This window comes from Miscanthus floridulus, chromosome 14, assembly GCF_019320115.1.
Source record: "Miscanthus floridulus cultivar M001 chromosome 14, ASM1932011v1, whole genome shotgun sequence".
Classification (NCBI taxonomy): domain Eukaryota; kingdom Viridiplantae; phylum Streptophyta; class Magnoliopsida; order Poales; family Poaceae; genus Miscanthus; species Miscanthus floridulus.
The window spans coordinates 1,472,457-1,486,968 of NC_089593.1; the positions used below are offsets into that span (position 1 = coordinate 1,472,457).

Consider the following 14,512-nt stretch of genomic DNA (forward strand, 5'->3'; position numbering starts at 1 on the left):
TAATTACGAAACTAGTTGCATAGTTTGCGACTAATTTGCAAGACGAATCTTTTAAGCCTAATTAGTCCATGATTTGACAACGTGGTGCTACAGTAAACATGTGCTAGTGACGGATTAGTTAGGCTTAAAAAATTCGTCTCATAGAGTACTGACGGATTATGTAATTTATTTTTTTATTAGTATCTAAACACCCTATGGAACATTCTTCCGACACACCTCCTAAATTTTAATCGCTGGATCCAAACACCACCTTACCAGTAGCATCTGTCTGTCACCTGCGTGCTTCCTTTTTTTTTTCCAACGCAACTCAAAGCATAATGCGCAAGATCACTTTTTTTTAGTACTAGGTGTTTGTTAATCCACGTTCCTTAGTGCCGCTTATAACTGCCACCTGCTTAGTTAGTATACATTATTAACACACAGCACAGCAGTTTGCAGTTAGCATACTTACTGTAATGATACTGCCACACTAGTAGCAGTACTAGGTCAGTGCTCTGAAAAGGAGGCGGCGAAATGGGCAAGGGCAGGCAGCTGGTAAGGTAAACAAACAAATGCCTGCACCCCAGTGACACATGGGGAGAGCGTGCAGGTGCAGCGCTTTGCTTGCAGGGAGGGTTCTCTTTTCATTTCTTGCATAGGGAGACGGCTCATTAGTCATTAATTAGGTCACGCACGCAAATCACACCTTCCTGCTAATGATCGAATGACATATCTTTTTAATCCCTAGTATTAGACTAAGACATAGATCTCGTCATAGATGTTACATGCATTCAGGGGCGAAGCTAGAGCATCAAGGACCCGAGTGCACACTTCATAAGCTTAATGATTATCTCACTACATAGAATTGCAGAAATTCTTACCAAAATGCTGGATCCGAGATATTAATAGTTAATTCAGATAAACATCCAAAATTTACATGGTCTACATGACAAAATACATATTAAGCCGAAGTCCTCGGTGAGTCAATTACCTATGACAGAAGTACTAGTTAGATGACTAAATATGTCGAGAAAAGAATGATTCAAAACTAAAAAACGATAAAATATGAAAGTAATGCATCACCTCTAATACTTGTGATCTCTCATTTTCTTGCCACTACAGTAGCATTGGTAACTTTCAACATTTTCACTTTCTTCACATAACAAATGAGACTATTACTCATGTACTGATCACCCATACGGTTGCACAAAGATGTTTTCACTATCTTTATGCCTGAAAAGACCCTCTCTCACTGTAGCTGTGGCGACGGGCAATACAAGTACTAGCTTCAATAGCCGATAAACCAAAGGATAGGTAAGATGTTTCTTTGTGTCCACTATTTTTTTGGAAAGCTCAGCAATGGTTTTTATGCTAAGAAATCTATCATCCTGTCGTACATCACCAATATAAAGGAAAAGTTCAGAATTCAGATCTCTCAATTGCACGGAATCAAAGTCACGTGGTATAGCTTAGCTAGGCTTATCAAACTATCCACGTTGAAATCATGAAATGAATCTCTTGGGTTGAATGCAGCTGAACATACTAGCAATTGAGAGGTAGTCTCATTGAAGCGACTATCAAGCTCTTGTAGCAACCAATCAAAGACTTCATTAAAACAATCAACTTGAAAATTATGCTTGTTGGTAATTCTAGATTTTTTTTCTTGGCATAGTTGGATCAATGCAAGGCTCATCCATTTCTAGCTTGGAAATATCATGTTCATCACAAAATGCATACACTTCTCCAAGTGTTTGCTCCCATCCATCTCTTCTAACCTTATCCAAATGGCTTCTAGTAGACCCCACACAATTAACAGCATTCACAATACCTTGATCTTTCCGTTGCAATGCATTTGACAAGACATTTGTGATAGTCAAAATGCTCAACATGAGATGCAAATAAAAGACAAATTCAAAAAACTGGAAGTACACAAGAACGCCCCTTGCCTTTCCATCCTTGTCCTCATTTTCCACAAATTCCAACACTTTGATAATTGTTTGGAACAAGTTAACTAGACTTCTAAGAGATTTATAGTGAGAACTCCAACAAGTATCTCTAGGTCTTTGAAGACATTGTTCTTGATTCAATCATGTCCCAGTTTCAAGTAACCCACAACCTAAGGCCTTACTAACTTCTTTGAGATTGATGTCTCTAATCATGTCCCTTCTCTTTGAAGATCCACCCACCACATTCAACAAGGTAGAAATCTTGCTAAAAAATTCTGCAATGCCTGCATGCTTTCTAGCAACAGCTACAACCACTAGTTGAAGTTGATGAACAAAGCAATGGACATAATATGCACTACTATTTTCTCTCATGATCAATGATTTTGAGCCATTGAACTCACCTCGCATATTGCTAGCACCATCATATCCTTGGTTCTCACTTGCTTTATGCTCAACTTGAACCTAGCAAATAGAGAATCAATAGATGACTTGAGGTTTGCAGAAGTTGTATCCTTCACATGAACAAGCCCAACAAAGCTCTCCTTCACAACTCCACACCTATCAACATATCTCAGCACCACAGTCATTTGCTCCTTGCAAGAGACATCTCTAGACTCATCAACTAGCAAGCAGAATACATCTTGCCCTATGTCTTCAAAGATGGAATGCAAAATCTCATCTGCAAAACATTTAATGATGTCTTTTTGTATGTCGGAAGACCCTAAAAGACTATTGTCTGCAGCATCAACTTGTAACCAGCTCCCTTTTTAGTAGGGTCTCTAAACAAGAAACAAGTAAAGCAATATGCTTTATCAGTGGACTCGTTGTACTCAAGCCAATTTCCAAATTCATCAAACCATTCTGGATTAAACCTTCTACATTTTGGTCCAATCCAAGTCCCTGGAAAATCAAGAGTGCAAGGTTGACAAGGCCCATTTAGCAGATACTTTCTTCTTACTGAATCTCAAAGATTAGGATGATAAGCACGTATATCTTTCCTTTTGCGTGGATCAAATTGGATCTCCTCCCCCCAATTGATTTTCTCTGGAGCTGAAACACGAACATTGGTTTCTTGTTGATGAGATTCATGAGAAGTATTAGCATTGCTAACAGGCCCCTGATTGCTAACATCATATGGTGCTTTCCTTTTCAACCATATGTCCATAAGCTTACCTGCCATTGCACGTTATTCCAAAGAATTAAGTGAGAAAAAAACAAATATTTCATTTGATCACAGATTCAAAGATACAGAAGCTTACTCAACATGAGCTCCGACGACTTGGCGATGAGCAGAGCGACTTGGCGATGAGCTCCAGCAGTCCTGCCAGCGCGGCAATCCGGTGGCCCTGATCCGTGAGGCGTGAGCCGTAAGCGACGTTTTTTCCCCTCACGATGGTCGCAATTTTGGGTAGGCGAAGCGACAGCCTCGCCCACTCCGGCTCTCCGCTTCATAGTCGTCGTAGAGTTACAGTCGCTGTCAAAGTTTCTACGCGAAGGAAACGATGGGTCATGCGTTCAGTATTTAGTCTATTTCCTAGACATCCTAGCTGGGCCGACCGCAAGGCAAGATTGGCCTGCTTGTGTCCTGTGAACGCAAAGTATGGACTCACGGTGGTGCACATGTTTGGCCCAGGGTGGTGCACAAGAGGTAAAATTTACTTCCTGTTAACTTGTATTTTGATTTTACCCTGGTGCCGGTGCACTCGGGTCAGCCGACGTAGCTTCGCCCCTGCATGCATTGCACATTGCATGCTTGCCTAGTGGCCTATATACGTACGTGTCAACGTACTCCAACTTGTACTGACCTAGCTAGTGATCGAGAGTATGAGACGGGAGGAGACACTCCTACGTGCAAAGCGTACTGCGCTGTACGTGCGTGCGTGCGTGCACATGGTTACAAGTTTTAAGATACCTCGGGATACGTTAGATTAATACTACTATAAGCAGCAGGCTGATGATATCATTGCTAAGCGCGTGTTCAGTTCCACCTTAAATTCCAAAAAGTGCTACAGTACCTATCACATCGAATGTTTGCGGCTCATGTATGGAGCATTAAATGTAGACGAAAAAAAAATTAATTGCACAGTTTTGTGGGAAATTGCGAGACGAACGTTTTGAGCCTAATTAGTCCATATTTAAACACTAATTACCAAATAAAAACGAAAGTGCTACATTACCCCCAAATTCCAACTTCCTTGAACTAAACACGCTCTAACTTAACTGGCCAGCAGTAGGGGTTTGGTAGTTCACGCCAAGACATACTGATCCCTTCACTGGAGACTTTAATATAAGATGAGATTGGGTGTTATCTCCTGGTTATTTTAGGTGTATTTTTTATATATAAAAAAGGTGCATGCACGCTGGATCAGTCGATCGGCTGCAGGACAAAACCGCTGGCCTGCTCTTCTGTTCTCTTCATCAACTTCGTCAGTCCTGACTCCTGAGCTAGTAGTACTCTCTACTAATGTGTTTTCTGACACATCAGAACGAAGCAAGGTCGGCTACTGACCGTATGAATTCTTACAGAAACTTCTCAGCCCACTCATACAGTGGTTATATCTTTATAATTAATACATGGTCCATTTGTCTTTCTCATAGAGTTTCTTAATTTCTGTGTACAAGCCAACTATAAGTTTACAGCCTGCTTCTCCTCTCTCTTCTTTCTTCTCTCCTCCATCTCAGCATTCAGGTTGGTTAGAGCCCTTTATTATACTTGCTCTCAGCACGCACATGCCAGGATCGATGATGGAGATCGACTTGGGGATGGAGCCTTGGATTGAGCTGTGGAGCGACTCATTAATTTATCCAACCAATTAATCACTGGTAGTTAAAATGGCACCCGTACGTATCCATCTCCAGCATAAGGTCGGAGTATGAAGTATACTCCTTTATCAGCAAGTCACTACTGGAGACGGCCTCTTTGCCGAGGGCCTGAGGCCCTCGGCAAAGGCCCATTAATCCTCGGCAAAGGCTTTGTCGAGAGCGGCCCTCGGTAAAGAGCTCTCGGGGAATTTTGAGTCGATGAAGAGGGTCTTTGCCGAGGGCTGGACCGGCACTCGGCAAAACCTTTGCCGAGGGCTGGACCGGCACTCGGCAAAGAAAAGCAACTGTCACGGCGCCGGCGCCTGGGACGGAGTCTTTGCCGAGGGCCGTCTCCGGAGGCCCTCGGCAAAGAATTATTCTTTTTTAAAAAAAAAATCTTTGCCGAGGGCCTCCAACCATGTCCCTCGGCAAAGAAATGTTGCAGAATTTTTCTAAAAAATCTTTGCCGAGGGCAATGGGACGGCCCTCGGCAAAGAATTATTCTTTTTTTTTGAAAAATCTTTGCCGAGGGCTTCCCCGCAGGCCCTCGGCAAAGAAATTTTAATTTTTTTAAAAAAGTCTTTGCCGAGGGCCTCCAACCATGGCCCTTGGCAAAGAAATGTTCCAGAATTTTTTCAATGAATCTTTACCGAGGGCAATGGGACGACCCTCGACAAAGGACCCTTCTTTGCCGAGGGCCTTGGTCATTGCCCTCGGTAAAGAGGCAGAAATTTAAATTTTTTTTTTGTTTTTTGCATTCCATCGACACAAACATTTTATATATATACATATATATATATCAACCATCACATATATATATCACACAGAACCCATTTTCTCACAATATATCACAACCATAATTGTGAACCACAAATCACAATATATTACAACGACAAGTCACATGTTCATCATCATTCACATGTTTATTACGACAAGTTCATGAAATCCAAGCACAAGTCAGAACCATAAACCACAAATATTACAATAAAGTCCAACCACATCACCTAGCACTAGTCCTCATCAAGGTAGCCTATGAGACGGTGGTGAAGGAAAGGCGGGATCACCCGGTGACGCACTACTGGGATGATTGGAACCCACGGACGGAGGCTGCACAAAGGAGCAGAGATTGTATGTGTGAGTAATCCGGAAAAACAGTTTTGGAACTTAGAGATTGCATCTAGTAATCTAGGAATACAAAAAGATTAGACTCAATTGAAAATTTCGGCAGCACCTCCCCTGCACGGGGAGGTTTCCAAAACCTGCAAGAAACAACGGCACGAACGCCGACATCCACAACGGCACGAACGCCGACATCCACAACGGCACGAACACCGACATCCACAACGGCACGAAGGCCGACATACATGCAAAGCACAAGCAAAAAGTGAACTTTCATACTTACAGAAGTAGCTGCAGGAGTAGTAGGTGGAGGAGTTGAAAACTGCACAGGTACACCCGATGCTTGCCCAAGACTTTGCATGATCACCATCATCTCCGCTATCTGCTTTCGCGCGGCCTCGAACGCGACCTGCTGGGCCTACAGCTGTGCGGTCAGTTCCGCGTTCTGCTCTTTGACTTTGCCATTTTGTTTCTTGCAGCTCGGCCTGTAATATTTCACTCCAATGTATCAGTAATGCAAATCTAATTTAGGTGTGTAAATATCAACGTACGACGAGTAAAACAGGAATTACCTGGAGTGCATGGACCTGCTGCAGTGCTGGAGAAGGCCGTGTGCGTATGGGCTGGCTGGAGCTCGTGCTCCGTGCTCGGATAGCGTCGAGGGAGGGAACAGTGGTGGAGTCGATGGCGCCGTCTGCAATCCACAGCCGCCCATGCTTCTTGCCTCCTCCGAGCCTCATGATCGTCTCTACATCAATGGGCTCAGTGCGCACATTGTAATCTTCCCCATAGATCTCCCTTACCGAGGACGTGTACTCTTAGACTTTAGTGTACACGTTCGGGTCGGAGTACACCTGGGGCGGGGCAGTCGGGTCGAAGGGGACAGAGGACGATGCCCTGCCCATGTGGGACATAGCCCACGTAGAGAACTCTGAGACCTCCTCGCCCGGGTGCGCAGCCTCCTGCAAGAAAGACGAGAAGATGGTGAGAAATCAAGCAGAATTGAGCATCAAAATAAATGAAAGAAATCACTTACGTATGCTTGTTTGTATCCGGGGACGCTGCGACTGCCTTGATGGTGAGTTGGACCTTGCCTCATCAGACGCTGTTCCCGCTGCCTCTCGTGCATGTCAACAAAGTCCTGTGATAACCACTTGTCCACGATCATGGCCCAGCACTCGGGATACGATCGGCATCACCAGGGAATCACCTACAAGTCATCGAGTATTTGACATATAAGAAGATGAAATTGAACCTACTTAATATCAAAATGAATCATTATGAATGTTATTCGCCTACTTCAAGGTACTGGTCCCGGGTCAGCGTAATCAGTCTTGCTTGAGGCTTGGGGAGGGACTGCTTAAGTACCGACCTGTAGTAGTCTATGTGGGCTTGGATGCGCCCATGGTGGTGCATCTCGGTGACGTACTTCCTACAAGCTGCGGCAGCCGCCCGATCCGCCTAGGCCTCAAGTCCTTCTTCGGTCTTGAAAATTTTCTGCATACAAAACCGATGTATCCATTCATTATTTCAATAAAACATTTAACCAATGAATGAGATGTATTAAGCAATGTTGTGCGAGAGAAACTTACCCAAAACTCCGCCAATACCCGCTCCTGCCAATACGGTCGCAAATATGCAAAGATCCGCATACCTACGACCGTATCTCTTTCGGACGGGAGACGCCTAACTGGGTTACGCGTGGGCTACGATAGACATGCGGAAAAAGAGATTATTTATACCTAGGGTGTCGGTGAAGTCAGGCTAGCGGGGCAGTGGCGAGTCGACGCAGTGGCGAGGCGACGCAGTGCAGGCAGAACTGCGACGCCAACGAAGACGATCGGGGTCCTCCGGGTCCCCTCCGACATGCTCTTCTCCTGCATAAAAAGGCAATAGGTTATTGTTTGTTCAAAATTTCGGCAGCACCTCCCCTGCACGGGGAGGTTTCCAAAACCTGCAAAAACGACAGGATGGCTGACATTCACAACGGCACGAAGGCCGACAACCACAACGGCACGAAGGCCCTCATATCAATTTACGGCACGAAGGCCCACACAACCACATACGGTAGGAAGGCCGACAACGAGAGTTTTACCTAGGGTTGCGGTGGAGTCGGGCGTCGCGGTGCGGGGGTTACTTTCTTCTCCGGCAAGGTCAAGCGGCGTCGGAGTACTCCTCTCCCCCTCTTCCCTTCTCTCTTCTCCGCTTCTCCTCTTCCCTTCTTCTCTTTCTCCTCCTCGTCCTCTCCTTCTTCCCCTTCTTCTCCTTCTTCTCTCCTTTTCCTCTTCTTCTCCTTCTCTTCCCCTTCCTCCTCCTCTTCTTCTCCTTCTCTTCCCCTTCCTCCTTCTCCTCTTCTCCTTCTCTTCTTCCTCCTACTTCACCCTCTGCCTCCTCCCCTCCAACAGCAGCCGGCGACGGGGGTGGCCTAGGGGCTGGTGTCGGGGCGGGGATGCCGGTGCGGGGGAGTGGGAAGGCCGGCGCGGGGGGCCGCCGGAGGGCCGGCCAGGGCGGCGGGAAGGCCGGCGTGGGGGGCGCCGGAGGGCCGGCCGGGGCGGCGGGAAGGCCGGCGCGGGGGGCGGGAAGTCCAGCGCAGGGGGCCGCCGGAGGGCTAGCCGGGGCGGCCGAGCTCCCCTTGCTTGACCGAGACGGGGAGGGAAGGCAGGGCGCATCCCCGGGGCGGCTCTGGGGCGGTGGGGCGGCGTCGGCGGGGCGGCGCTGGGGCGGCGCTGGAGCGGCGCGCAGGGGCGGCGCGGAGGTCGAGCGGCGTGGTGGTGGGGCGGCGGGGCGTGGGGCGAGCAGCGGCGGTGGCGCGTAGCAGCGGCGTATGAAATGTGGGCGGGGATTTTGGGCCAGGCCGCTGGCCGATTTAGGGTGGGTTGGGTCCTTTGCCGAGGGCCCAGATCCAGGGCCCTCGGCAAAGATTTTTTATTTTTTTTTAAATTTTCTTTGCCGAGGGCCATTGGCTAGGCCCTCGGCAAAGATTTTTTTTTGGTTTTTTGAACCCAGTTTTTTTGAACCCAATGTATTATAGCACCACAAAAAACTGGGTTCAAAAAACCAAAAAAAAATCTTTGCCGAGGGCCTAGGCTCCCCTTTGCCGAGGGCCTGGCCAATGGCCCTCGGCAAAGAAAATTTAAAAAAAATAAAAAATCTTTGCCGAGGGCCTAGCCTGGCCCTCGGCAAAGGGGATCTTTGCCGAGGGCTTGGCCAATGGCCCTCGGCAAAGAAAATAAAAAAAATCTTTGCCGAGTGCCTGACGGCGGGCACTCGGCAAAGACTGGCGCCAGTGGCCGCCGTGACCCATCCGGCCATATTTGCCGAGGGCCAATTTGCCGAGGACGAGGCCCTCGGCAAAGATTTATTTTGCCAAGGGCCGTTTCTTTGCTGAGGGCTAGGCCCTCGGCAAAGGCCTCTTTGCCGAGGGCCTATCTTTGCCGATGGCTCCTGGGGCTGGCCCTCGGCAAATAGAGCCTTTGGCGAGTGCCCGAAATCTAGCCCTCAGCAAACCCAGAAGCCCTCGGCAAAGAATGGGTTTTCAGTAGTGAGTAGCAGCAAAAACTGCAGCAGACACATAAAAAAAAACTCGATCCCCCTCTTCTACTCTTTCCAGTGGTACCATTATTAATAGGCTTTTGTAGCTCCTTTTACTATGGAGCACTGAGAAGGTGCCTGATTAACAAGCTTGTAGCTTCTTCTACCCTGGAGTATTAGCGTGCTATGCTCAGAAAACCATACAGTACCGTATGTACCAACATAAGTTTTGTTCTAAAAAAATTACTACCCTACAGCCGCTGCAGTCCCTATGCATGCATGCATGGAGTCAGATGAAGAACAACGGTCAGAGACCAGGAGACAAGTGTCCTCACCAGAAATCAATGCAAAACGAAACTTTTGTGTGTTGGATTGTTGGCAAGGCAGTAGAAGCTGCTCGCAAGAGACCAGGCCCAGCACCAGATGTGTGCCTGCTCTGGGCCCTGGGCTGCTCAATGAGGCAGGTCGCATCACAGGTAGCACGTCTCTTTCCATCGGCGAGCGACAACGTGTATCACCAAGCAGTCAGTCAGGCAGAGCTAGCTCAGGGCCGGCCCAGGCCCAGAAGATTGGCAGAAACCTTTTGTCAACAAAACTCAGGATTTTTTTAGATAATATTTTTTAATGATTAATTGCAAATCTAGCATTTACATTGTAAGAATTGTAAATATAGTGTACTGTCGGTTTCTGGCTAGCCGATAGGGGCCCTATCGGCAACTGGTGGGCCGACAGGACCCTGTCGGTCACCTAGAAGCCGACTAGGTACCTAACCAAGCCAGATAGGACAGCCCAGTGGACCCATATCGGCCCGACAGGCATGTCGGCACCCGGTTAGCCAATAGGACCCTGTCAGCCTTCGGATAGCCGACATGCCCTAAAATATCTAACCATTCATCTTCTCCCTCCCCCCCTCTCTCTCTCTCTCTCTCTCTCTCTCTCTCTCTCTCTCTCTCTCTCTCTCTCGCTCGCTCTTTCTCTCTCGCTCTGCACCGGCGCGCCGTCGGCCACCGCTTCTCCTCCGGCGCGCGGGTGGCTTTGGCTCGCCGCCGGCCCCCTGGCCCATGCGGGCCGCCGCCCCCCACAGCGCTGCCGCCGGCCCAGGGTTTTCTTTTTTAGTTAGTTTAGTTAGATTTTGGTAGTTTAGTTTTTTAGTTTAGTTAGATTTTGTTAGTTTAGTTTATTAGCTAGATTTAGTTTTAGGAGTACTTTTAGTTTTAGGGTTAGGTTAACTTTTAGGGTTAGTTATTATTTTTTCTGTTTAGGGTTAGTTAGTTTAGTTAATAGTTTTTCTTCTAGGGTAGGGTTAGTTATTAGGTTTTTTTTCTAGTTTTAGGGTTTGTATTAGATTAGTTATTAGTTTTGGTTCTAGTTGTAGATTAGGGTTAGTTTTAGGGTATAAATTTTAAGGGTGTCTCAATTAACTTACACGATATTTTGCACGATGCGAACAGGAATGTCGACCGATTTAGTCCCTTTCAGGATTTACTATGGCAACGGTGAAATTAGATATAGGGACAGCGGGGTAGACCTTACCGAGTTCCCGTTGTTTGACATAGAACTGAATTCGCCACTAGATTATAGCCAGAAACAAGTTTTATCCTGGCTACACGAGCACTTAGGTGTTCCTCCCACCCGGCATCATTTTAGGATTAGTATGTTGGTGCCTAAAAAGCGGGAAAGTGGATGGAGGTGGGGGCTGTACAAGGCCAGTAACACGAAGAAGTGGCATTTTCTTGTGTCCAAGGCGTTGGAGCGTCGCTATGCCAATATCATGCTTGTTGAGTTCCTGGACAGTGCCATGCAGGGGTGAGAGTAGCAACATAGGTGCAGCAGAGGAGAACTTAGAGTCGGCAATTGCTGAGCAGACCTATGTTTGCGATCCTCATGCGGTTGAGAACACGTTAGAGGGTGGACAAGCAGAAGATTATGGTCCTTCCATAGAAGCTGACCTGGGTAAGGAGGACGAAAGAATCGTCGAACAGATGGAGGTTTACGATGCGGAGCACGTCGCCTTCGTGGATGAATTCGCTGGCAGGAGGTTTGACGACGAGACCGACATCCCTGAGGACTGGGTTCACATCGCTCATGATGCCATGACGGTCGATGATGGTCATCATTCTTCGTGGGAGTACTCAAGGATTGAGGTCAGACACGGGCAGATGTTTCATGACAATGTTCATCCGCAACATGCTGTTCGACGATGGGCTTTTTCCAAAAAGAGGCAGTTTATGGTGGTCATTTCTAACCCCACAATGTGGGACGTTAAGTGTGTCACCCCGGATTGTACTTGGCGTGTTCATGGTCATATGCCACTAAACTTGTGTTTTCACACTAAACTTGTGTTTTCACACTTTAATCTTGTATACAAAGCAGCATTAGTCGCTCCGTTTCATATTGTTAGACCACTTGTGGTCTGTTTGATCTTAGGTCTGAACCTTTTCAGCACTGACCTTGCTTTTTTTAGGTTCTGAATTTCTTCTATATTAGCAGCAGCTCAATGGTGTTTCAGGTTCTGAATTTCTTCTGAATCTGCATACTTTAATTGCAATAGCAAAGCAGTACCCTGTTCAGTTCCTCTCTGCATACTGTGCTTGTGTACTGATAATTGCAGGAAGGGTTTTAATAAAAGTAGATATAGTGGAATCCTTAGATTATACATTGCTAAATTAACGTGTACAGTTCTGGTTTGTTCAGTCTGGCACAATTCTTTTTTATTTGGGCCCAATCTTGTCTAATTGTATTTCTGAGTATGAATTTAGTTCAACATCAATAACAACAGAAATTTGACAAGTTCAAAGACCGGCGGGCTCAGTGTGGTCTTCTTTCTTTGCTCTTTTTGTGCTGCATAGAATGTCTGACTAGCAGCAGGACAATGTGTGTGTGTGTGTGTATATATATATATATATATATATATATATATATATATATATATATATATATAATACTCTGCAGCTGCCTATAGAATAGTTTATTCTGTAGCCACTTTGAGTTATGATAATTACTATGTTAATTTACGAGATTATAGTAACTCCTTATTAAGTGGTTTACTATAACGTTATGGTAAATGTCGCCATGTGTTATAGTAACCCAACTATCGTAAATATGTATTGATATTATCGTAAATTAGTATATAAAATTATCGTAATGGAGGTGGCTACAGAATAACTTATTTTGTAACTGGCTACTGAATATACTCTATATATATATATATATATATGCAACGGGTGGTAGCTGTCTACCTGGCTGTGGTAGCTACCCGGCCACCAAAATGTCGAAGCAGCTGTGTCTTGATTCTGCACTGGCAGACGCTGTCTACTTCGGGATATCACACGACCACGCACCGAAACGCGTAGGCCTGTTCGCTTGCTGCCATGGACCACTACTTTACTTGTGCTCCTGAATACTGTAGATTGGAGGGCTTGTATGCACGGACTTCAAAATTTTTGATAATCAAACTTCAAATCCTAATAATCTATTTAACCACATATCCGATTTGTAGTTTGTTTTCACCATAATGTTTCTCAAGATTTTATCTACAAAACAAGATCTCACACGACTATATTTCTCTAAAGAAAAAATAACATATGGACCATACATGTCGTACATGCAAATATACTATTAAAATTTGATTTGGCTATCATCCATCTTGACTACCCAGATTTTGGCACAAGCCAAATTGTTAGCTCGGTCACTAACAAAATATTAATTTCTAGGCCTAATTTTTAGCTCGGTCATTAATTTCTAGCTGCGAGAACGATGGTCCCAATTGAATGTTTTTTCACAAACTCAGATGAAACCGTGGTCCAACTTTTCAAGCGCTGCCCGACCAAGACCTGACAAAGCACCGAGTGGATACTGCCCACGTACGAACATGCCATTTTGGGAGGAGACCAACTGCCGTCCGATCAAAGACATAGTGAACGTGTCAAACATCCAGCCGGGACGTTAGCTAGCTACCACCATCCCATGGGCAGCTACCCTCCGTCGTAGAAAATCCACTCTCATACATATATCCTCATGTAGCATCTATTGCAAGCTATTTCAATTCTGCTTAAGTGTATTAGGCCGCGTTTAGTTGCGTCCAAACTTGGCGCCGCCTGAATTCCGTAGCCACTGTAGCATTTCGTTTGTATTTGGTAATAATTATCCAATCGTTGACTAATTAGGCTCAAAACGTTTGTCTCGCAAAGTACAACCAAACTATGCAATTAGTTTTTGATTTCATCAACATTTAGTACTCCATGCATATACCGCAAGTTTGATGTGACGGAGAATCTTCTTTTTGCATAGTGCCAAAGTTTGGATTCTGGGTGAACTAAACATGGCGTTAGGCACCATTAACATGCTTCTAAATCCTATGTTTGGTCTTCGATTTTTCAGGCTCGGGCTCCTAGCCCGGGGCTTTAATGCCTTAATGCTGTACCATTTCAGTTTCAAAAAGCCTCGGCTTGGGTTAGCATTTCCTAAGGATGTACAATAGTGCATATTTTTTGCTAACTGATTTTTTGTTGTTGTTTAGGTGAAAATGCTCCAGCAGTCCACCGCGAAATCAAATCCACAACAAGAAAAATAAAGGATACCCAGGATATCTCTATTTGTCACTGAGAATCCGTCACTGGAATCTCTATTTGTTGTTGGCTTGTGCCGTGGTAATATGTAAGGTTGTATGCACTTTGTATGTTAACTGATGTTGGATGAAAAATTATGTAATATGATGTTGGATGAAAATTCATGTGATATGATATTTGATGGAAAAATAATATTTTTATTTGATGTGCTGCTGCAATTATTAGTTGTATGGGCTGTATTTGCGAAATTGGGCTGTGTATGGGCTGTATGTGATGCAGTAATGGGCTGAAAAGGGCACTAAAAATTGGTGATGAATTTGGGCTGCAAAGTTGTTGAAAATGGGCTAAACATTGGCCCACCTTTGATTTTGGCCCGTTAATAAATGGGCTGAGGTAGTGTCCACGGCATCATCCACATAAGCAACCATGTAAGCATCCTTGATGACGTGGCAATCAATCCATGACGGTTATTTTTCATCACAGGAAAAATAACTAGGCCTGAGGTAGTGACGGTTATTTTTATGGACTTGGGCTGGGCTAACTAGGCCTCGGGCTCTATCATGACGG

At 45.5% G+C, this 14,512-nt stretch overlaps 1 protein-coding gene across 1 annotated transcript; it reads left to right on the forward strand.

Annotated features, from left to right (window-relative positions):
- Positions 1 to 8,295: 8,295 nt before the first annotated feature.
- LOC136505680 (uncharacterized) lies at positions 8,296 to 8,661 on the forward strand. Its single transcript, XM_066500833.1, has one exon. The coding sequence runs from the start codon at positions 8,296 to 8,298 to the stop codon at positions 8,659 to 8,661; it is 366 nt and encodes a 121-aa protein (XP_066356930.1).
- The last annotated feature ends 5,851 nt before the right edge of the window (positions 8,662 to 14,512 follow it).